Source organism: Bos indicus, chromosome X (genome assembly GCF_029378745.1).
Source record: "Bos indicus isolate NIAB-ARS_2022 breed Sahiwal x Tharparkar chromosome X, NIAB-ARS_B.indTharparkar_mat_pri_1.0, whole genome shotgun sequence".
In the NCBI taxonomy this organism is placed as follows: Eukaryota; Metazoa; Chordata; class Mammalia; order Artiodactyla; family Bovidae; genus Bos; species Bos indicus.
This window is the reverse complement of record NC_091789.1, coordinates 139780738-139805530: the sequence shown is the minus strand read 5'-3', so window position 1 is coordinate 139805530 and position 24793 is coordinate 139780738. Positions and strand designations below refer to the sequence as shown.

At 42.8% G+C, this 24793-nt stretch overlaps 2 protein-coding genes across 8 annotated transcripts in view; one reads left to right on the top strand and one right to left on the bottom strand.

The window, feature by feature from the left end:
* Positions 1-293: 293 nt before the first annotated feature.
* On the bottom strand, positions 294-13314 carry TRAPPC2 (trafficking protein particle complex subunit 2). Its single transcript, XM_070783536.1, has 5 exons — positions 13169-13314; positions 5970-6079; positions 3427-3570; positions 2650-2736; positions 294-1420 (listed from the first exon to the last, which is right to left on the bottom strand). The coding sequence occupies exons 2-5, from the start codon at positions 6060-6062 to the stop codon at positions 1322-1324; spliced, it is 423 nt and encodes a 140-aa protein (XP_070639637.1). The 5' UTR covers positions 6063-6079; positions 13169-13314; the 3' UTR covers positions 294-1321.
* Positions 13315-13406: 92 nt separating this feature from the next.
* Positions 13407-24793, top strand: part of OFD1 (OFD1 centriole and centriolar satellite protein) — a 79921-nt gene continuing 68534 nt past the window's right edge. For 2 of the 7 annotated variants that reach the window (XR_011565113.1, XM_070783528.1), the window contains exons 1-3: positions 13412-13624; positions 13833-13958; positions 23085-23285. Coding sequence is in view for 6 of the 7 variants with exons in the window: in XM_070783528.1 (XP_070639629.1) it covers positions 13866-13958; positions 23085-23285 (294 nt within the window). In the remaining variant the exon portion in view is untranslated. Of the gene's footprint in view, positions 13625-13706; positions 13959-22764; positions 22915-23084; positions 23286-24793 lie in introns of those variants that run through there. The other 5 variants (XM_070783531.1, XM_070783533.1, XM_070783529.1 and 2 more) reach the window with 4 other exon arrangements.

The window sequence follows — 24793 nt, the reverse complement described above, 5'->3', positions numbered from 1 at the left end:
TATCTTTTTCTGCTCCCAAAGCTCTGGCACCGGGTTTGAGGAGATCTGGATTCTGTACAATGAGTTACAATGTATGTTTGCAGACTTTCATTAGGGGAGATAGGACTAAAATAGTTGAGGTGGTGGGGAGAGCAGCACCTAAAAATTCAACATTGGGAATTCCCTGGTGATTGAATGGTCAAGGGCTTGGTGCTTTTGACTGTTGAGGGTCCGGGTTCAATCCCTGGTCAGGGAACTAAGATATCACAAGCTGTACAGCACAGCTAAAAAAAAAAATCGATACTAAGCTTCCATAATCTTGGACAAACATCTTTATTTAGGAAATCAAATAAATAGGGTAAAAAACTGTGATAGCAGCTTCACACAAAGACACAAGACCAAACTGAGAATTCCTTGCTCAGGTCATTCAGAATGGAACAAAATTCTTCAAGTGCTCACAGCACAGAAAATACCTGGTTTTCAATGAACATTTACTTGCTTTTCAATGGACATTTACTGGTTTACAATTAAGATCCCACACTGTTATAGTAAAAAAACAGACCACTCCCGCCCGTTCAGGTATACAGGTATACAGCCTGAAAAGCCTAGAGTACAGCTAATGTGATACAAGCTTTTCTTTGTTTACAATTCTAAAACTGCCTTACAACCTTCTACTAGTACATCTATCAACAGGTTCACTTAATCCTTAGTTTATTGTCTGATGGAAAGGAAACAAGAACATAACTTGTCACTGTGGTCCTGGCCTCCCACTATACAAACCTGGGCTCAGGAGTCTCGAATTACAGCAGGATCACTGTTTCTAGTCTGATAGGGGCAGGCCTGTGGCATTTGGCACTGCAACACAGTCTGCTCTGGCTTCTTGGGCAGAGCTATGTATACTGCCTATGTGTTTTCATAACATCTCTTGATCTACAGATGAGCCCATGTATGTGCTATCAACTTCATTCCCTACTGCAGAAGCTTATCGTTTTAAGTCTGCCTACCAAATCTTAATGATATTTGGTTCTGGAGTGCTTCATCAAGATCAACTATCTGAATGAGGAAAGTCAAAAGCTTATTCTCAATTTTTTAAAATAAAGACATTTCAAGATTACCAATAAAGAGCTCTTTATAAATAAGTTTTCACAAGCAAATATCAATCTGTTCATAGCTGTAAGAAACTGAATATACTATTTTTAAAATATAGAAGCAGTTTCATTAGGCTTAGATAAACAGACTACCAGTAAAACTTTACCATGCTATTTAATCATTACTTACAATGTACACATTCCTGAGTATACCCCACTGTAGTGACATTGTGTACTTCTGAATTTTTTTGCATTCAGCTTAAAAGGTGTTTCTTCCCAAGAAACTGAACTTTTCTGTCAAATGCACTGGATCGAATAGGAGAATTGGGTTCATAAAATGGATTCATTGCAAACTAGGAGAGAAGAAAGTACTCAGGTGAGCTTGTCAAAGTAAAAAAGGCTGACAAATCATAGGTCTCTAAAAGGAAGATATTTTAAAGTTTTAAGTAATTAAAGGCATTCAAAACAAAAGTCTAAAGACCACATTTTTAAGTTTCAGTGAAGATGTTCCATTCTTAAATGTTAATGTCCCATTAAGGAAATTTCTGTCTTGGTGTTCCAGGGTAGTACCTGTGGCAAAACCCATGGCAGCACATATCTAAGCACTACCTGTGTAAGCAAAACCAACTCCTGGGATCCACCCTATGTGTGAAATACAATTACACTCACTTTCAACTATCAAGATGTTGATTCATGTGGAAGGCCTCTGGCTATATAAAAATCTGCCATATCCTCTGACTGAAGGAAAAAGTAATACCACACTACTTTTAAAAGTGTGGTAATTTTTAACAATCAGATTTTTAATACTCTGCTTTAACACAAGGCAAGTGATCAGTTTCTCAGATGATATAATGAGTAAACCATAATATATGTGAGGGAAAATTAGTACTGGATGGAATCACAAGTGAGGAAAGGAGTTACCAACTTTTATACCTTAATCGATTGGTGGTGTCCATCTTTATAAGAGGGCTAAATATTCTCTGCTACTTCTGACTAGGAATATTGATTGTTAACTATGTGATATGCAAAAAAATCTTGTGCAAATAAAGAACATTTAAATTATTAATATACTGTTAGCACTGCAGTTTAACCACTCACATCGTATTACTATTTCAGTTTTCCTAATTAAGTATCAAGAAATGCAAGTGGCCCCTTTCTCCTTGAGTGACTTTGATAATACATGAAATCACTTCCTACCGGTTTGTGATCTACATTCATTGCACTGTAACTTACTTGTTAATAAGCAGATGGGAAACAGTCTGAAATAAAATCATGAAGCAACTTCCCTTATATAGACCGCTTCTGTGTCTCTAGTTATGGTTCCCTCATAAAATCAACTATGTGCACCAAAAGGGAAAGAATGAAACTGATCTAAAAATGACTACGAGTTGTCCTGCATGTGTGTTAAGCTGCTGATAGAGACCTGCCTGCTGAGGGAGCTGTGAGGAACAGTCCTGCTGGGGGGAAGCTAAGCAAGGAGGAAAACTGGGCATCTAAGGGGGTTCCCTCTACAGGCCAGTGTCCTGTCATAGTTGGCATGTCTTTTATAATCAGATTTTACAAGGTACAGAACATACCATACCTTTATGTATAAATCATAGACATCAGTAAAGAAGTTCTTGATTCCATCTTCTTGCCTGACATCATGCAGCATAATAAATCTCATATGTGAAATAATTAAGGTATAATCTTTAGAAATGAAAACTGAAAAGTTGATCAGTTGATAAAATAGTCTTCGATTCACATGCAGTGTATTGTGCGATGGAAAAGATAAACCCATAAACTGGATTCAGAGTTAGGTTGCTGCTGCTAAGTCACTTCAGTCGTGTCCAACTCTGTGCGATCCCATAGACGGCAGCCCACCAGGCTCCCCCGTCCCTGGGATTCTCCAGGCAATAACACTGGAGTGGGTTGCCATTTCCTTCTCCAATGCATGAAAGTGAAAAGGGAATGTGAAGTCACTCAGTCATGTCCGACTCTTAGCGACCCCATGGACTGTAGCCCACCAGGCTCCTCCATCCATGGGATTTTCCAGGCAAGAGTACTGGAGTGGGGTGCCATTAGTTTTATCTTGAAGAGAACATAATCTTTTTTAAGTTAGAAAGTAACTACAAAATAAAATCACCCTTGATATGGTTCAGATAAACCTTAATTTTAGGAGATTAGACTTTAAAATTATCTGTTAAACAAAAGATGTTTTTTTCCCCCTAAAAAAAAATTAAAAAGCACCATCAATGGCCATTTTTTACCTAACATTTTGCAGTCCACAGACTCAGAACCTGGCATCCAGATCTCATGCTGGTCTGGTTTGTCACCCCAACCCTTTGTTAGAGCTCTTTATTAAACAGGTAAGGATATGACCAGCAGTGACAAATGCTGAGACAAACCATTCATTGAATTTGTCCACCGTCTTCAAGTACATATTGTTCGACAGCCACATGTTCTCATCTACGAGGTCGAGGGCAGCGTGAGCTATGAACTGGTTCAGATGGCGGTGATCGTCCTAGGTGACAGTGAGTGACACCAGATTAACACTTCCATTCAGGGAATTCTAGACACAGCTTGCTAATGGGGAGTGGGGGGAAGCTTTCTGCTATTAAAGGTCTTCAGTGTTTTCACACTATTTTCTAATCTGGTATCTAAAACTCAAATAGAAATAGCCAATTACTTATGAAATGTGTTCAAGAAACTATAAAGATTTTTAAAAATTTGGCAAGAAGGAAATTATCAGATTGCATGAGCATTTAAGCATGGGGGAAAAAAAAAGGAAACTTCCTTTAAAAAACAAAGAGTAGATCCTGCTTTCAATTTTTCTCCCCTTCCCCTCCCCTCCACTCAGATCCTCCTTTCAAGAAGTACACATCTTTTGAGGAGGAAGACAGGAAAATACAAGGTAGGCCAGGGAGGTGGCGAGGAAAGCCGCGGGGACCAGCCTCGGGTGGGGGCGGGGCTGGGGCTTGGTGAGCAGGGGACACAGCCTGGCACTGGCTACTCTGAGGCGCAGGGAGATCCCAGGGCTGCCAACCCGGCTCGGCACCAGCTGTGTGCAGTCACCTGTGCTGACAGCGCAAGGTGATCCTGTCAAGCTAGAGATGTCCTTCTCATGGGCCTAAAAGGCCTAACTGAAGAAGGCGGGGCTGTCGCCCTGAATGTGGAGGGAATTCACAACCTGGAATGCAGCCTCATGCACATGAGATGCTTACTTTCAAAGTGAATTTTTCAAAGGACCCCTAGGTTCCCCCATTTCCTGGGCTGCAGTCCTAACCCTCAGAATGTGGCCGTATTTGGAAAGAGGGTTGTTGAAGACGTCATTAGTTACCATGAGGTCATGCTAGCAGCAAGTGGGTCCCTAATCCAGTGACTAACGTATTTATAAAAAGGGGGAAATTTGGAGACAGGCTCACATGCAGGGAGAAAGCCGCAAGGGACTGCAGTTCTGCCACAAGGCACGAACTGCCAGCAGCTGGGAGAAAGGCCTGGAACAGGCCTTCCCTAGCACCTTTGGACGGGGCTGGCCCTGCTGATGGCTTGATTTCAAGGCTTCTGGGCTTGCCAACTGTGAGACAATCTGATTCTGCTCCTCTCAGGCGGCCAGTGTCTGGTACTATGACTGCAGCTTTGGGAAACGAATGGAGCTTCCTGGCTGAGGAGGCTGTGCCTGGACTGGAGGAAGGTGGTCAGGTGCCCTGGAATCCCTCACATAAGTAAAGCATGTTTATACTTCAGTCCCAGCACACGGACAAAACTTAATTTATTTCTCAGAGAAATGGATGTTTTCTGTCTGGCTCATGGCAGTCTTTCCCTTTGCACCTATGAGCAAACTTGATAGATCAGGAGAAAACTGTAGGAATGGTTTACAAAGGTGAGTGGTAGCAGGAGAAAGAACTAAGATCAAGTAATGCAACAGTTTTTATAGGCACTGCTTTGCCTACACGAGGCCAGTGGAATGAGAGAAAAACTATAAGTAGCTGCATACCACACAAAGCAACTACTGCTGCAGCGATGCCTCCCATCCAGGTTTCAAAGAGCAGTGTGTTCCTGGGAATGTGGGCAAATGACGGAGCAACAACACCTGCTCAAATAATACCTTGGATTTCTATCATATTTCAGTGGCAAGGTCTGAACAGTTGAAAAGCGTCCTACATTGGACATTACACATCATGACTAATTTCAAACATCAGTTTCTGTCTTAAAGGACGTTAAAGCCTATTTTTGGAGGCTGAGAAAAACACAGCGCAATGGTCAGCAATTTACTTGGAATATGGCTTTGTACAGGGAGATGGAGGGACATCTCTCCTCATCCCAGGACCCTACAGCTCTGTTTACTCGAGTGGCACCACGTTCTTGAAGCAAGCTGGTTTTTTCAGAACCGCTCTTGACAACAAGAAAGTTGGGTGCCGTCACCATGGAGGAGAGCATGAGGGCCCCACGTGGCCAGTGGATGCTGTGGGAAGTCGATGACAACTGCCATCCCAGGGGTGGCAGGAGGACATGGGAGTCGAGGTCTATCTCAACCTCTAGCCTGTCTGTCCTGCTGGAAAAGGTGATTTGAGGGCACAGAAGGGGCTTTCTTGGCATTTCAGGGCTAGAGTGCCTGCCCCTGCAGACCCAGTATGATCACTGCCTTTGGCGGGTGATCTAGGGACTGGCAACCAGGGAAAGGAGACCCAGGGCATCCTGTGAGCCTGTGCCAAGTGTGTGCTGAACTAGAGCACGCACACACAATGCAGAGGACACTCCCGGCTGGCTCCTCTCAACCTGCAGGAGTGCAGAGCAAGCCACCTGTAGTTGTGCTGGGTCCGCAGTGACCTCATCTGTCCAGACCCCTTCCAGTTCCACAGTCACATCACACCAGTATCATTACAGCAACACAAGTGCTACGGGCTAAGGTTTCATACGCACTTTGGATTCTGCTTTTCCAGCTGGTAAAAACTCCATTTCAAAAACTGGATTATCATGGTGACCAACGATGACAAAGTAGAAGCTTCCAGACATCGTCTTCAATATAGCTCCTAATTAAATGAAAATAATGTGTATTTTTAGTACTCAATACAAAAACCCAGGAAGTGAAGAACTCCATTTTTAACTTAAACCTAAATTGTAGAGGAGGTGGCCCCTAAAGTGGCATGCTTTCCATGCCAAGATTGATAGACACCAAATGACAGATACCATACCAAGATGATACCAAAGTGCTGCAAATCTGGAAGTGGCAATAATCCTCAAGCTCCAGTGAGGGGAAAGGTGTGGAAGCCTGCAATTTTCACAGAGCAAACAATGACATCATTCCATTCCTATAGATACATAGCTTGTGACTGATACAATTTATTTATTTGTGATATGTTCTGGAGAATCCACTACTACATTTTCATAGGGAAATTAGAAGACCTCTAACATGACATCATAAAAACAACATTCTCCTGATGGGAAAGTGTGGACCATGGAGGGTAAGCCGGCTTCACTGTGGACTGGGCCAGTGAGCCTGGGCGCTGAGTGGGAAACAATGTACAGCTGCAGAGCGCTGTGCAGCACTGCCGTAGTCATCAGACTGTGAGGCGCTTGTCTTCTTCCCACCTGACGGCTCTGTGCTAGGATGTAACTGCACAGAAAGGAGCCTGTGATAGGCCTCCTCAAACATCTTTCCAAAGAGAGGAAGAAACAGTGCTGTACTCTAGAAAAGATGGAAGAAATCATAATCCCAAAGGAAGACATTCTGAGGCATAAAGAACTCTTGGAACAAGGGTTGACAGGTTTGCTAAAGGCATAAAAAGAGAAAACAGGGGTGCTGGGGGAGAAATCAATGATTCTGTGACTTTTAGCACAATCACAATCTGGATGGATGGATGGGCAGACAGGCAATGGACTCGTGTATGTTGTTTTAGCACAGGGTCTTCTGAATCAGACAAAGCCAGGTTCATGTCTAGCTCTAGCGACACGAGCACAGGCACACGGAGATGTGCAGAGGAAGGGCACCCTGTGGAGCGGGGACCTGCTTAACCAGGCGTCGACAGTAAGGTATGTCAGAACCCAGGGCTCATCGAGCCTCAGCGGGACTTCCATGCCATGAAACCTGAAGACAAAGGCAGGGATGATACCAAAGCTCTGCAAAACTAGAAGTGGCAATGATCCTCAAGCTCAAGTGAAGGGAAGGGGGTGGAAGCCTGCAATTTTCACAGAGCAAACAATGACATCATTCCTTCTTGCTGGAAAAGGTTTCATAGGTGGAGTTTGCCAAGGGAAGGGCTTGCTTTCTTCAGCACAAACATTTAAGAAGCAGCAGGGAAAAAAATACTCAAGGAAGATCCTTCTTCCTCTGCATACATGTTAAGCAGCAGCAGAAGACACTATATGTATAAGGAAGATTACCCTTCTGCTCTGGCCCCCAAACCCACTCAGCCCCATGTGGAAACTCGTGTTGGGGAGAAAAGCATATCCTAAGAAGAGCATAAGGATAAACAAGAAACTGCAAGAAAGAAAGGGGTGGTCACAAACCCGTCAGCTACATAGAACGTGAGCTGCTAGTCACGTGATTTCACACAGGCTTGAAGAGAGGATGCAGAGAAGCTGACCGGCGCAGTGGACGAAAAGGAAGCAGCAAGAGCACATAACCACCTTGTCCCAGGAAAGCAACGTCTACAGCCATTTAATACGCGGGGCCGAGCAGAGCTCAGACTTGATCTAGAATTCTGTGCTGTCTGATAGATGGGACTTTCTGCAAGGAGGGAAATGATCTCCATCTACGCAGTCTTTCTGTCACCTGAAATAGGGGCCCTTCGCGTGTCTCCAAGGTCTTAAGGTGTGGGGGTGTTACAGAGCTTGGCAGTGGGTGAAACTGAGGAACCGCAGGAAGAATTCAGGATGTTGCCAAATGTCTGGCTGAGGGGGTCAAGCAGAATATCAAGGTGATGAAACTACAAAGGAAATCACAAAGGGAAGGAATAGGGATGAAGATGAACGGGTCAATTCTGCATGTGTGGTGGCAGCCAGAATAAGGTCCCCTGGCCCCCACCAAGATGCCCACATCCTAAGCTTGGGAAACTGAAAATTAATCTAGGTGGCAAAGGGCATTAAGGTGATGCAACTAAGGCTGCCCATCAGCTGATCTTCAGGTAGGACAAGGATCCTGGCTATTCAGGTGGATCCAGTGTAATCACCAGTCTTTAAAAGTGGAAGAGGATAGAACCCCAGGAAAGAGTTGGGGGTTCTTGGGAGGGGGGGAAACGTGGCAGTGGGTGGATCGCCACAGAGATGAAACCTTGCTGGTTTTCAAGATGGAGGAAACAGCCATGAACCAAGGAATGTGGGTGGCCCCTAGAAGCTGGAAAGGATGACGAAACAGATTCTTCCAGAGAGCTTCCAGAAGGGATTTACGCCCAGTGAGACCCACGTTGGCCTTCTACCCTACAAAATGGTACGATGATAAGTTTGTGTCGTTTTAAGCCAGTAAATTTGTGGTAATGCATTATGGTGGCAGTAGGAAACTAAGAACGTGTCAAAGCTGAAAAAACCTGCAGGCTTAAGAAAAAGGGAGGTAGAAGAGACTAGGACAGAGTGAGCTTATTTTCCATGGGTCACAGGGTTCAGAGCCCCGTGGAAATGGGGGGTGGGGGGCCAATAGTGCATCAAGGTAGAGCAACTCAGAGCAGTACAGGGACAAGAGTGGAAGAGAACAGCAGCTGGGTTTTCTAGCTAGGGTCTCATACTCCTAACACAGCCTCGAACAGGAAACTGCTTGGTACTAGCGGGACGGACCTGCAGGGAGCAGGGGGAGGGCGTGCCGTTGTGTGCTCAGTTGTGTCCGACTCTGTGCGACCCCATGGACTGTAGCCCGCCAGGCTTCTCTGTCCATGGGATTCTCCAGGCAGGAATACTGGAGTGGGTATTTCCACTCCATTTCCTCCTCCAGGGGGAAGGCACAGTGCTGGAATGTAAGAAAGGGAAGGCAGGAAGGAGGTGGGGGGGGGGGGGCAGGAGGCAGGATTAACTAGCCTCAACAAGGACGGGAACCTTCTGAAAGTTCTAGTGCCGAGGCCCTCCAGGGCTTTGACTGATGAAGCCAGTGTCAGGTGACAAACAGCACGCTTGTGAGAAGCTGCCACAGTTGTTAAAATAGGATGAAGAAACCCTCCTATACAAGGGCAGGACTTGTTGGCTGAACAGAGGGGAGCCAAGACTCCCGTCTGTGCCAAGAACAGCTGTCTGTGGTGGTTAAAATGTCTTGAACTGCTTTTGAGAGAGAGAGAAGTGAAGAAATCAACACACAAGGAGTTCCAGACTTCTTGAAGAGACCATGTACAAGATGTGAGAAGTAGGGCACCAGCTAGTAATGGCCATAACGTGGGACCAGAAAGCCAGGAGGCTTGAGTCAGAAGGGCAAAAGCCCCACACAAGCTGAAACGTGTGCTATATATTCAGAAAAACAAGAGACGTGCAGGCTACTATCAGGAAAAAGCAAGGAAGAATCGTCAATAATTTGAGGCACCTGGTGTGTAAACAACACGGGACACAGGTGTGTCAAATTTGAGTTTTCTCAAAGAATGGTTTTCACACAGCAAGTGTGGGAGACATGAGTTTGGCAGGCTATGAACCCCAAGATGGGCATGTTAAAAAAACATTTGGGTTAACAACTCTGACGGTGTGACTACTGACCAGGGACATTGAGAAATCATAGGAATAGAAAGAGCCAGGCTTTCAGAGGTTAGTAACTGTTACGCCAACTTTCAGAAAACAAAGAGGCTTATCTTGAAGTCAGAGTACCGCTGAAGAGATTAAAACACCAACAGAAACAGGTATGAAATGCCTGTCTTTGGTCAGACACTAACTATGCTGGGAACTTCTACGATAAACTAAGTCCTTTAACGTGTATCCTTAGAAAGAGTGGGTTACTACTCCCTTGTTCTAGAAGAACAAGTCATTCCAGACCTGCACTCCCTGTTGTGGAAGGGAACTAGGGAGATGGTGAGTCACCTTCTGAAGTCATGTGGTTCTCCACCTAAAAACTCATGGGAGACCAGTAGCCTGGGTGACAGCCTGGGGTACCCCCAGAGCAAGAGCAGTGCTGGGGACCCAGGGTGTGCACGTTCTCTGCTGAGGGAGGGACAGGAGGGGCCTGACTGGAACGTTCACATGCTCCATGTCACTGGCCAGCATGGAGTCACTAGGGAGCCTTGGAGGTTGACCTTCACCTAGTGCAGCTCAAGGGGTTTGCATCAGTAACTGAGATGAAGCCAACTTCTCACACCCAAAGATAACGTGCTAAAGGCACCTAATTTATTAGAAGGCTAAAGTTAGGATTCAAAAGACCTCCACGGCTAGAAGAAATAGGTGACATGAACAGGACAGAATTTAAAGAATTCGAAATAAAGTTCTATACTTGGGCTGAAAAAATCAACAGCACAAGCGGATGAGGGAAACCTAGTATTAGAGTAGCTCATCTATGGGGACCGCTTCTCATTTACTGCCAGCTCAGTCAGAGGCAGCAATCTAATACACTGGCCAGAAAAGCTAATGCAATTCCAGACTGCATTAAGAAAAGATGATGTCCTCATGATACCATCTCTGGGGAAGATACTCAGTTCTGGGAATCACAGTTTTAAAATTCATTAACTCTGAACTGTGTGTGTTGGGAGGAGGGAAGCATTTAGACTAAGGAATGCCGTGGGAACAAGACAAAAGCTACTGAAGGAGCTGAGGATGTTTAAAATGGAGGCAGGTAAGACCTTTTGTGGAATAGATGCAATCTTTATAAATATGATGCCGTCTATGGGAAGGGATTTGACTAGGGATGCCAACTGGTTTTTCCCCATGAGCTTGTTCTTATCAGCTGGTAGTGATAGCCAGGAACTAGTGCTGAGAAAGATTCTGAGACTAAGGGTGGTCGGGGGAAAGATTGCTGTGATCAGTTACCACGTCTGCTATGGGTGTGGGAAAGGGCAGCGCCTATGTGAGTGCCAAGTATTTGCTAAATCTGAACTAGACAGATTTATTCCAGACTGTTCCAGAGGCCAAGCCTAGGGCTGCTCCTTTGAAGTTACCTGGAAAGACATTTGGGTGAATATAATTGAGAACTTAGTAACCAAGAATTATCAGGTTGCCTTGTGAAATGACTCCATACTAACATCTTAGAACATTCTTCATCAGCTCACTATTCTGCTCAACAGCCTTAGTGCTTCTCATCCAACTAAATACCAGTATCCAAAACCTAGTACCACGTTGTTCTACCTCAGCTACAGTGGATTGGTATACTTATTTTTTCCCTCTCCAGCTGATTGTGTCCAGTCCAGACTTATTTCTCTCTTCATGCCTGGAATACTCTAATTCTATATGTTTACCTTACCCATCTTTCAAAGTCTACCCAAATCCTTCCTTCTCCAAGTATTTCCCAACCCAACCTACACGGTCTCTACCTCCTATTTAAGTCCTGTCACTCTTGATGCCTATTAAATCGTTTAAGCCTTTCATAGCTAGGGGTGAAAATTCACTGTACTCTTCATTGCTGCTCACAAAGCTAACACTGGCCCAATTTTGTCCTTGTAGGTAGGCCTTAGATACCTTATACCCACAGCATGGGGCTCTGGAGTCAGGCCAGATGCCTCACTGCTCTTGAAAGGGTCCTGATTTTTTTATTCCTTTCAGAATTTTCGCCCTTCCTCCTTTGCTTTTTGTCCACTATCCAAATACTACCTAACAATGCCCTGATGAAGTCAGTTTTCAGAGATGTGCCCACTTATGTCCACCCCCAACCACTTTTTCTAAAACCTTTACTTGGTCTACAATGCATCTCTGACTCCAATGGTAAAGAATCCACCTGCAATGTAGGAGACCTTGGTTCGATTCCTGGGTTGGGAAGATCCCCTGGAGAAGGGAGTGGCAACCCACCCCAGTATTCTTGCCTGGAGAATTCCATGGACACAGGAGCCTGGTAGGCTACAGTCTGCTGCTGCTGCTAAGTCATTTCAGTCGTGTCCGACTCTGTGCGACCCCATAGACAGCAGCCCACCAGGCTCTGCGGTCCCTAGTATTCTCCAGGCAAGAACACTGGAGTGGGTTGCCATTTCCTTCTCCAATGCGTGAAAGTGAAAAGTGAAAGTGAAGTCGCTCAGTCGTGTCTGACTCCTAGCGACACCATGGACTGCAGCCTACCAAGCTCCTCCGTCCATGGGATTTTCCAGGCAAGAGTACTGGAGTGGGGTGCCATTCAGCCTGCTGCTGCTGCTGCTAAGTCGCTTCAGTCATGTCCGACTCTGCACGACCCCAAAAACGGCAGCCCATCAGGCTCCACCGTCCCTGGGATTCTCCAGGCAAGAACACTGGAGTGGGTTGCCATTTCCTTCTCCAATGTGTGAAAGTGAAAAGTGAAAGTGAAGTCGCTCAGTCGTGTCCGACTCTTAGTGACCCCATGGACTGCAGCCTTCCAGGCTCCTCGGTCCATGGGATTTTCCAGGCAAGAGTACTGGAGTGGGGTGCCAATGCCTTCTCCCAATTCAGCCTATGGGATCGCAAAAAGTCGGACACAATTAAGCGGGTAACACTTTCACAATGCATCTTAGTTCTTAGCCAATTCTCTGGCTATGTTTTCAGCATTGCTTCTTGAGAGACTTTTCTAATTATATTTAAGCATCTTGGGCACCCAGCTCACCTATCTTCTTCACAGCACACACCAAGTGTAGCTCACTGGTTTTTAACCAGGGGCGACTTTGCCTCCCAGGGACAGGTGGCAATGTCAGGACGCTGTCAGAACTGGGAGGGAGGTGCTACTGGCATCGATTGGGTGGAAACCAAGGATGCTGCTCAGCATCTTACAGTGCGCAGGACAGCACCACAATGGAGCATTTTCCGACTCCAAACGGCAATAGTGCCGCAGTGAAGAGAGCCAGGGTGGGCTGAATAACCCAACCCAATGAAAGATATTACAAGAAGCAAAGCGCCTAAGCAGACGGACGTTTGCAGATTGAATCTCGGTGTGGAATGGCCCCTGGGCTGTTGATGAGCTCAGCCGGCCAGGGACAGAGGGAAGAGAAAGGGCCAACACCCGGCTCCCGCGGGATAGGACACATCCCCCAGAGTCCCCAAGCGCCAACCGTCCACTCGCTCCATCCCCCTACCTGCGGCGAGACACCAGCAACCGAAACGCCCAGTTGCCGCGGAACCGAACCGCGTTCCTCAACTTCCGTAGGGACGCCGGAAGCAGCCCTCGCGATACTCCGCGGTACCGCCCTCGCGTAGTGGGCGGAGCTTCTGGCCGCAGCCCTACGCAGCTTGGCGCTTGCGCCGTAGTGCCCGGACTGCGGGGAGGGCTGGGATTGGCTTTGGGCGGCGCGAATTCCGGCCGACGCTGCACTTTCTTTAGCCTTCAGTCTTCCGGTTTCCGCCCGTGAGAGTCGCGCGTGGGCCACAGCCACGCCCCCCCCCCGATCAGAACTTCCAGGGCGCGCGCGTCTCTGCCCGAGTTCCTAGTTTGCAGTCCAAAGCGGAAGTTTCAGCTTGTTCCTCCTGGTACTCTGGGGTTGAGGCAGGACTCTGAAGGCAGGGGTTCCCCTAGGCCAGGGCCCGCATCCCAGGTTCGGACTCAAACTTGGGGCACGGTGGGGCGGGCTCGGGAGGAAGCCGACACCTGATGGCTCACGTGCCATCACCTGCCGCCTCCTCGAGGCGGGCGGAAGTGAAGCCTTTGGTTCCGTTAAAACGCCTTTCTCCCCTGGGCTTGTGAGGGCTTCCTTGGAGACCACTGGTCTGTGTGCAGAATTTAACATCTCCTCTGCCCGCCAGGTAAACCATAACCGATTTCTCTCCTGGTCCATCATGTTCCCCAAATCTGATGTGTTGAGTCAAGATGATCTGCGCAAAAAGCTGTACCAGACGTTTAAGGATCGGGGTGTACTGGACACACTCAAGGTATCAATTTTAGGCATATCTGTTAACGTAGATTTTGCAAGTGTAACCTGTGACAGGTGGTGCATGTAAATACATCCGTGTATTGGGTATCACGTGATACAGAGATTGTGTTGGTGAGTTACATTGTTTCCCGTGTAACTCTTTAATCGTTAAATAAACACATTTTAGTAACGTTTGTTTTAGAAATCTTAGATGTTCCTGAGTTATGAAGTGGTTTTGTAATACTCGTATTTGAATGGAGGATATTGACACCATATAGGAAACATTAAGGGACTACTTACTGTAGAAAAGTTTGGGAAATGAGAAATTTCTTCTTTAAAATATATTGAAAGGTATAAATACTTGAGCAGCAAATATTTTTTAGGACACTTCGTGTATGAATTAACAGCAGGAAGTAGGATTAGCTCAAATGTGTTTTCTATATATATTTCATAAAAGTATTTTACACTTAAAGTAGGAAATTGAGGGAAAACTTTTTCTTCTGGCTGCTCCATTGTTTTTGTAGCCTTAAAAATACTTCAAACTCATCTGAAATATAGAGATACAGAAGAGACGTCATCTCTAACACAACCACTAGTTGGCGTACTGTTTTATTTGTGTATCTTCTTTAATACGTGGTGATCATTTTCCTGTGTGTGGTTTTTGAAAAGAACATTTTATTTATTTATGGCTGCACTGAATCTTCCTTGCTGCATGCGGGCTTTCTCTAGTTGTGGTGGGTGCGGGCTACTCTTCCTTGAGGTGCTCTGGCTTCTCATTGTGGTGGCTTCTTTTGTTGTAGAGCACAGCAGGCTTGAGGTGTGCGAGCTTCGGTAGTTGTGCACAGGCTTAGTTGCTCCGCAGCATGTGGCATCTTCCCATTTAAGGGATCCAGCCTGTGTCTCCTGCATTGGCTGGCAGATTCTTAGCCACTACACTACTAGGGAAGCCCTTCCTTTGTTTTTAAATGTTTCTTGAAATTCTAATTTTCATTGTCCAAAGCTGAGCCTGGTGCCATATACATAATTATGCAGCATTCCTCTGTTATTGAATATTTAAGTTATATTGAGGTTTACACACTCCTGCAATTGCACCTCTCACTTTTTGTTTTGGATAGATGAAGTGGCATTAGTGAATTAAAAGGTGTGAGCCATTTTAAGGCTCTTGGTTTATGTGTCTTTTTCTAGAAAGATTGTAATCTATTGACCGTTGAACAACACAGGTTCACTTATACTTGGACTTTTTTAATAAATATCTACTATGGTACCACACTGTTTGTGTTGGTTGAATCCACATAATCAAATCTGGGGATCTAGACGGGGCCCCTAAACTCTGGTTCGAGAGTCAACTTCAGTTTATATTCCACCAGTATTTTGAAAATGCTTATCTCTCAGCAATATAATCATCATGACATGTTTTAAATCAATCTAAGATCGAGAAGCCCTTATTGTTTTAACATTCTTTCTTTTGATTATCAAGAAGGTTGTGCATATTTTCTGGCTGTATGTTTTCCGTGGATTGGTGGTTCATGTTCCCCTTGCCCATTTTTCCCCCCTAGAGTGCTAGTGTTTTCTTATTGATGAATTTCTTTTTGCTGTGTTTCTTATTGATGTATTTCTTATTGATATATGCTCTATGGAAAATTAGTCATCTTTCCAATTTTGTGACAATACAGTTGGTGTTCAATTTTATTTTGGCTCTAAAAAGGCTGAAGTTGCATTTTTCTATGGTCAAATCTTTAGTTTACTGTTTTCTGCTGATTATTCTCAGTAAGTCATTTCCACTAAGAATGAATATTCAATTTTTAAGTTTTTAAAAAGGTTTCATTTTTTGTGGTTAACTCTTTAACCTACTTGGAATTAATTGTAGTATGTCGTGCATTAGTCCACTTTCTTATGCAGAATTTTTCTTGCATCTAGGCATGGTGTATGTTCTTTTACTGTGCTTTGGATTTAGTTTAGTAGGATTCTATTTCATGTGTGTGGTCACAATTGATAGTGACCTATCATTATCCTTTTTTTGGCTTTGGTATCAGGATTATGCTAGCCTTGTTCTCTTTACAGCTGCAGCCTACCCTCTGAAATACTCTTTGTTCTTTGCAGCTGACCATTCGGTTTCTGTTGCACTAGCTTCATCAATGACAGGGAGAATTTTTACTTTCTCAGTCTGAGCTAATTTATTTTCTCAGTTTAAGGACTGGCCTGGGTGAGTTCTAATTTTTTAAATTCCCTGAAGTGTTTAGTGGTCTAATTCACATTATGTTTGAGTGTTTGAAAAGAGTTTGTTTTAATGGTTAAGTCCAAAGTTATATCAATATCTGTTAAATGAATTTTATGAAATCTTTTTCCTTATTTTGAATCTAGTCTGTCAGTTTCTTTTTTTAAATTGGTGTATAATTGCCTTACAATGTTGTGTTAGTTTCTGCTGTACAATGAAGTGAATCACCTATATATTCCTCCCTTCTTCTTGCACCCACCATCCCACCCCTCTGGGTCATCACAGAGCACCTAGCTGAGCTCCCTGTGTTACACAGCAGCTTCCCACTAGCTGTCTATTTGCACATGGTAGTGTATATGTGTCATTCCTAATCTTCCAATTCGTTCCCCACCTGCCCTGTGTCTGCATGTCCCTTCTCTGTGTCTATGTCTCTGTTCCTCCCTTGCAAATAGGTTCACCTGTACCATTTTTTTTTTAGATTCCACATACATGGGTTAATATATGATATTTGTCATGAGTTAATATATGATATTTGTCATGAGTTAATATATTTGTTTCTTTCTTGCTGACTTACTTTACTTTGTATGGCAGACTCTGGGTCCATCCACATCTCTGCAAATGACTCAATTTCATTTCCTTTTATGGCTGAATAATATTCCATTGTATATATGTACCACATCTTCTTTATCCATTCATCCATCGATGGACATTTAGGTTACTTCTATGTACTGGCTGTTGTAAATGGTGCTGCAGTGAATGCTGGGGTACATGTGTCTATTTGAATTATGGTTTTCTCAGGATATATGCACAGTAGTGGGATTGCTGGGTCATAGGGTAGTACTACTTTTAGCTTTTTAAAGGCACTCCATCCTGTTCTCCATAGTGGCTGTATCAATTTACACTTCCACCGTCAGTGCAAGAGGATTCCCTTTTCTCCACACTCCCTCCAGCATTTATTGTTTATAGATTTTTTGATGATGGTCATTCTGACCAGTGTGAGCTGATTACTCACTGTAGTTTTGATTTGCATGTCTCTAATAATTAGTGATGTTGAGCATCTTTTCATGTGCCTCTTGACTGTGTTTATGTCTTTGAAGAAATGTCTGTTTAGATCTTTGCCCATTTTTTGATCGGGTTGTTTGTTGTTTTGATACTGAGCTGCATGAGATGTTTGTATATATTGGCGATAAGTCCTTTGTCAGTTGCTTCATTTGCAAATATTTTCTCCCATTCTGAGACTTGTCTTTTTGTTTTGTTTATGTTTTCCTTTGCTCTGCAAAAGCTTTTAAGTTTATTTAGGTCCCATTTATTTATTTTTAACAAATTTTTATTACTCTAGGAGGTAGGTCAAAAAAGATCTTGCTGTGATTTATGTCAAAGAGTGTTCTGCCTATGTTTTCCTCTAAGAGTTTATAGTGTCCAGTGTTACATGTATGTCTTTGATCCATTTTGAGTTTATTTTTCTGTATCATGTTAGAGAATGTTATAATTTCATCCTTTTACATTGTTGCTGTCCAGTTTTCCCAGCACCACTTATTGAAGAGATTGTCTTCTCTTCATTGTATTTTCTTGTCTCCTTTTTCACAGATTATGTGATGGTAGGTGCGTGGGTTTATCTATGGGTTTTTATCCTGTGCCATTGATCTGATCTGTATTTCTGTTTTGCTGCCAGTATCATTCTTTCTCGATTACTGTAGCTGTGTAATATAGTCTGAAGTCAGGGAGCCTAATTCCTTCAATTCTGTTTTTCTTTCTCAAGATTGCTTTGGCTATTCAGAGTGTATTGTGTATCCATACAAACTGTAAAAATTTTTGTTCTAATTCTGTGAAAAATGCCATTGGTAATTTGATAGGGATTGCATTGAATCTGTAGATTGCTTTGTGTAGTATAGTCATTTTCACAATATTGATTCTTCCAATGTAAGACATCTGTTTCTGTTTATATCATCTTTAATTTCTTTCATCAGTCTTTTCTGAGTACAGGCCTTTTGCCTCCTTCAGTTCAGTTCACTTCAGTTTAGTCGCTCAGTTGTGTCTGACTCTTTGCGACCCCATGAACAGGACGCCAGGCCTCCCTGTCCATCACCAACTCCTGGAGTTCATTCAAACTCACGTCCATCGAGTTGGTGATGCCATCCAGCCATCTCATCCTCTGTCGTCCCCTTCTCCTCCTGCCCCCAATCCCTCCCAGCATCAGAGTCTTTTCCAATGAATCAACTCTTCTCATGAGGTGGCCAAAGTACTGGAGTTTCAGCTTTAGCATCAGTCCTTCCAAAGAACACACAGGACTGATCTCCTTTAGAATGGACTGGTTGGATCTCCTTGCAGTCCAAGGGACTCTCAAGAGTCTTCTCCAACACCACAGTTCAAAAGCATCCATTCTTCGGTGCTCAGCTTTCTTCACAGTCCAACTCTCACATCCATACATGACACAGGAAAAACCATAGCCTTGACTAGACGGACCTTTGTTGGCAAAGTAATGTCTCTACTTTTGAATATGCTATCTAGGTTGGTCGTAACTTTCCTTCCAAGGAGTAAGTGTCTTTTAATTTCATGGCTGCAGTCACCATCTGCAGTGATTTTGGAGCCCCCCAAAAATAAAGTCTGACACTGTTTCCACTGTTTCCCCATCTATTTCCCATGAAGTGATGGGACCAGATGCCATGATCTTAGTTTTCTGAGTGTTGAGATTTAAGGCAACATTTTCACTCTCCTCTTTCACTTTGCCTCCTTAGATAGATTTATTCCCAGGTGTTTTATTCTTTTTGTTGCATTGGTAAATGGGATTGTTTCCTTAATTTCTCTTTCTGATCTTTCATTGTTAGTGTATAGGAATGCAAGCCCAATGCATCGATTAGTGCTAGTAGTTTTTCTGGTGGCATCTTTAGGATTTTTCTATGTAGAGTACATCTGAAAACAGTTTAACTTCTTTTAAAATTTGTATTCCTTTTATTTCTTTTTCTTCTCTGATTGCCATGGCTAGGACTTCCAAAACTATGTTGCATAATAGTGGTGAGAGTGCACATCCTTGTCTTGTTCCTTATGTTAGAGAAAATGCTTTCAGGTTTTTACTATTGAGAATGATGTTATTAGTTGTGGGTTTGTTGTATATGGCCTTTATTATGGGCTTTTGTTGGGGTAGGTTCCCTGTATGCCCACTGTCTGGAGAGTTTCTTTTTTTTAATCATAAATGGATATTGAAATTTGTCAATTTTTTTCAGCATCTGTTGAGATGATCATATGCTTTTTATTCTTCAACTTGTTGATATGGTATATGGTATATACACAGTGATTTGTTTATATTGAAGAATCCTTGCATCCCTGGGATAAATCCCACTTGATCGTGGTGTATGATCCTTTTAATGCATTGCTGGATTCTGTTTGCTAGTGTTTTGTTGAGGATTGTTGAATCTGTGTTCATCAGTTATAGTGGTCAGTAATTTTCTTGTGATATCTTTGGCTGGTTGTGGTATCAGGATGATAGTGGCCTTGTAGAACAAGTTTGGGACTATTCCTCCCTCTGCAATTTTGTGGAAGAGTTTGAGAAGGATAGGTATTAACTCTTCTCTAAATGTTTGTTAGAACTGGTCTGTAAAGCCATCTAGTCCTGGCCTTTTGTTTGTTGGAAGATTTTAAATTACAGTTTCAATTTTATTACTGATCATTCACCTGTTTATTTCTTCCTGGTTCAGTCTTAGAAGGTTGTACCCTTCTAAGAATTTGTTCATTTCTTCCAGATTGTCCTGTTTATTGGTGTATAGTTGCTTGTAGTAGTCTCTTATCCTTTGTATTTCTGTGGAGTCAGCTGTAACTTCTTTTTTTTTCATTTCTAATTTATTGATTTGAATCCTCTCCCTTTTTTTCTTGATGAGTCTGGCTAAAGGTTTATCAGTTTTGTTCATCTTCTCAAGTAACCAACTTTTAGCTTAATTGACCTTTGCTGTTGTCTTCTTTGTTGCTGTTCCATGTATATCTGCTCTGATATTTATGATTTCTTCTACTACAGGATTTTGTTGTTGTTCTTTCTCTAGTTGCTTTAGGTGTAACGTTAGATTGTTGAGATTTTTCTTGTTTCTTGAGGTGATATTGAATTGCTATAAACTTCCCTCCTTTAACTGCTTTTTGTTGTGTGCTCTATAAGTTTTGGGTCATTGTGTTTTTGTTTTCATTTGCTTCTATGTATTTTTTTTTATTTCCTCTTTGATTTCTTCAGTGATCTCTTGGTTATTTAGTATATTGTTTAGCTTCCAGGTGTTTTTTAAAATAGTTTTTTCCTGTAACTGATATCTAATCTCATAGCATTGTGGTTGAAAAAGGTGCTTGATACAGTTTAAATTTTGTTAAATTTATCGAGGCTTGATTTGTGACTCAAGATGTGATCTTTCCTGGAGAATGTTCCATGTGCGTAAGAAGAAAGTGTATTCTGCTGCTTTCAGATGGAATGTCCTATAAATATCAATTAAGTCTATCTGTCTGGTCTAATGTGTCATTTCTAGCTTGTGTTTCCTTATTTTCTGTCTGGATGATCTGTCCATTGGTATAAGTGGGGTGTTAAAGTCCACCACGATTATTGTTACTGTCAATTTCCCCATTTATGGCTGTTACCATTTGCCTTATGTATTGAGGTGCTCCTGTATTGTGTGCATATATATTTATAATTGTTGTGTTTTTTTTGGATTGATCCCTTGATCCTTATGTAGTGTCCTTCCTTGTCTCTTATAATGATCTTTATTTTAAAGTCTGTTTGTCTGATATGAGTACTGCTACTCCAGCTTTCTTCTCATTTCTATTTGTGTGGCATATCTTTTTCCATCCCTTCATATTCAGTCTGTATGTGTCTTTATGTCTGAAGTGGGTCTCTTGCAGACAGCGTATACATGGGTCTTGTTTTTGTATCCATTCAGCCAGTCTGTGTCTTTTGGTTGGAGCATTTAATCCATTTCCATTCAAGGGCTTCCCTGGTGGCTCAGGTTAAAGCTTCTTCCTGCAATGCAGGAGACCTGGGTTTGATCCCTGGGTTGGGAAGATGCACTGGAGAAGGAAATGGCAACCCACTCCAGTATTCTTGCCTGGAGAATCCCATGGACAGAGAAGCTTGGTGGGCTACAGTCCACGGGGCCGCAAAGCGTCGGACACGACTGAGCGACTTCACTCACTCACTCACTCATGATCCTGTTACCATTTTCTTAATTTTGGGGGGTTTGTTTTTGTGGGCCTTTTTCTTCTCCTGTGTGTCCTGCCTATAGAAGTTCCTTTAACATTTGTTGTAAAGCTGATTTGGTGGTGCTGAATTCTCTTAGCTTTTGCTTGTCTGTAAAGTTTTTGATTTGTCCGTTAAATCTGAGTGAGATCCTTACTGGATAGAGTAATGTTGGTTTTATACTCTGTCAATTTCTGAGAGATGTGCTGAGGGTCCATAATTTTCATCTCTCCCACTTCTCCTCCACCACCCACAACATTTGTGGGGTTTTTTGTTTTGTTTTTTGAGCAGAGAAAGGTTTATTGTAGGGCCAAGTAAGGAGAACAGGTGGCTCATGCTCAAAATCCAAAACTCCCCAGTGCTTTTGGGGGAGAAATTTTTAATAGGCAAATTTTCTGGTGAGGGCTCTGTCCTTATTTCTGTCTTAGGGACATTGCAGGCTTGAATTCTGAAAATAGATTTCCCGCTTTGCATTGGCTTCTGGAAAGCCCCCAGCCACTTTTTGGATTCCTTCTAGCAAGTGCTAGATGGTGTGCTTTTTGTGTTTGTTTAGATGGAAATTCGTCTGTAATGTCATTCCACTGTTTGCTACTCTTCTTTTCATTTAACCCTACTTATAGCCCTAATTTAATTCTTACCCATTTCAGTACTTGTTTGCCAGACACTTTAAATCCTTTTAGTTAAGCTGGATCTGAATGTATTTCTTCTTCACTATGTTTCAAATTAAATTAAACCATTACATTTTACTGGTGGGGAAGGCTATAGTTTTCTCTTTTCAGTTACTTAACTGCATCAGATGAGACAAAGCATGTATATTCATTTAGTGTAAAAGTGTCATTTACTATAGGAGTTTAGATATACATATAATACATATAATAAGTTCTGTTCTACACTACTAAGTATATACTTTCTACTCTTTAGCTAAAGGATAGAAGAAAGAGATGGAACAAGATCTCCATTTGTTTCTTGTTTGTGTTCTATTAATAACAATTTCTTAGATGTTATTTACTGCTGAACTGCCATGAATCTAGGCAGTGTACTCTTAAACTCGGCCCAGTTGTGTGTTTCCAGATTATGTGCAAAATAGTTAAAATAAATATCCATTAGTTCAAATAACTTAGGGGATTTTCTTAAAACCCAAATGAATAATGATGCTCATGTTATAACCTTGAGAAAATTAGCCACGTTGAACCTTAATTTTATCCTTTGTAAGATAGAGGAAAATTATTACGTTTTACAGTGTCTAGAATTATAAATAGTCCACATGAAAGTGAATCTTAGTAAGTGTTTTTGGGTTTACTGATTTCTCTCTTGCATATATTATTTCCCTTTTGGGAACCTTATTTTACTTTGATTAATATACTTTAACATATTTAACCAGATATTTTCATCTCCTCCAATAATCTGCAGAGAATTGAGGGAGTAGCCGAATTTTCTCCTATATTTGAAATCCCAATGAAAAGTTCCTGAACTGGAAAGTGAAGTGAGTCTCATCACATTGTGGCTCACCCCCAGTCAAGCTGCTCTTTCCAGAACCCACTGGGCTGTTTGTCTCACAGGGTAAGACAGAGTGTGGAGGAGAAGGTTCTTAACTTGTGGCCATGAATCTTGAGCCATTCTGGAAATAAAAGGAAGGATTCTAATTCGTGTGACAAATCCGTGTACCTCCAGTGGAAAAAAGTCCTGCTGAAATTGTTTTCTCTTTTGTTTCATTTTTGTATTTGTTCTAGACGCAACTCAGAAACCAGCTAATTCACGAACTGATGCACCCTGTTCTAAATGGTAAAGTGCAGTCCCCATCCATCTCAGTGGAAGAGAGCTCCCTCTTAATAGGAGCTTCCAACTCTCTAGTGGCCGATCACTTGCAGAGATGTGGCTATGAGTATTCGCTTTCTGTCTTCTTTCCGGAAAGTGGCTTGGCAAAAGAAAAGGTAACATCTTTGCTTTTCTGAACTTTGTGTTAGTAGCTTCTTCCTCAGGTAATAACTAAGTGCTCCCTGGATAGCTGGGTCTGTTTCCTTTTTATCTCTGAAATTACATCATGTATTTGTTAATGTGACAAAGGAGTATGAAATCTAACATTGTTACCAGTTCCTTGGCGGCTTGCTCTGTCTTTATAAAATTGTGATGTTTTGGAGCTAGAATTGACCTGACACTCCATGTAGTCTGAGACCCTAAACTGCCATTTATCTTGAACATCTGTTGTGAGACTGCTGCTGCTGCTAAGTCACTTCAGTCGTGTCCGACTCTGTGCGATCCCATAGACAGCAGCCAACCAGGCTCCCCCGTCCGTGGGATTCTCCAGGCAAGAACACTGGAGTGGGTTGCCATTTCCTTCTCCAATGCATGAAAGTGAAAAAATAAAGTGAAGTCTCTCAGTCGTGTCCAACTCCTAGGGACCCCATGGATTGCAGCCCACCAGGCTCCTCCGTCCATGGGATTTTCCAGGCAGGAGTACTGGAGTGGGTTGCCATTATAGTAGATGAATTAGAGGTGAGGATCCAGCCTCTGGAGAGGTGAGATGATTTACTCAAACGGACATGATTTGTAAGTGGCAACCAGGGCATTAATCTACATCTACGATGTACTTTCGTAACTCTGCTACAGTCTCTTCAGATACTTGTCCTGTTTGTGATTAAGTAAGAGAAGAATACTGCTGCTGCTGCTACCGCTAAGTCACTTCAGTTGTGTCTGACTCTGTGTGACCCCATAGACAGCAGCCCACTAGGCTTCCCCAATCCCTGGGATTCTCCAGGCAAGAACACTGGAGTGGGTTGCCATTTCCTTCTCCAATGTGTGAAAGTGAAAAGTGAAAGTGAAGTCACTCTGTCGTGTCTGCCTCTTAGCGACCCCATGGACTGCAGCCTACCAGGCTCCTCCATCCATGGGATTTTCCAGGCAAGAGTACTGGAGTGGGGTGCCATTGCCTTCTCCGAAGAGAAGAATAAGTACCTTTTAAAAACCTGTGGAGTTCTTAAATAGCGAAACAGCTTTTTCCTAATTATTTTAACTGTCTCTCCACCAACCATTGAACATAGTAGTTACACTGTGTTATGTTAAAGGTAGATAGATATAGCCAACTCTCTGGGTTTTTTTAATAGACTTAATTTTTTAGAGCAGTCTATGTTTATAGCAAAAAGCAGTGCATCTGCTCCCTGACCCCACACAATCATAGCCTCCCCCTCAACCCCAGCATTTTCTATTGTGTACATTTTTACATTCAGTGAACCTACACTGGCACTTCATTATCCCCTGAAGTCTGTAGTTAACATCAGGGTTCAGTCTTGGGGTTGTCCCTGTGTTTTTGCTGTTTATCTTGGCCATAATTGCCCAAAAGTGGAATACTCAGAAGTTGTAAGAGAACAACAGTGTTGTTATTGGAAAAACTTAAAATTTAAATATCCTGTATAGGGACTTCCCTGGTGGCTCAGTGCCTAAG

Bases quoted from the DNA above. Each gene is read 5' to 3' on its own strand.
- TRAPPC2 (XM_070783536.1), bottom strand. From the start codon at position 6,062: ATGTCTGGAAGCTTCTACTTTGTCATCGTTGGTCACCATGATAATCCA. The intron at 3,571-5,969 runs GTGCGTATGAAA...ACTGTCACCTAG, and splicing joins CTGGAAAAGCAGAATCCAAA to GACGATCACCGCCATCTGAA. The intron at 2,737-3,426 runs CATATCCTTACC...TTAATTATTTCA, and splicing joins CAGCATTTGTCACTGCTGGT to CATATGAGATTTATTATGCT.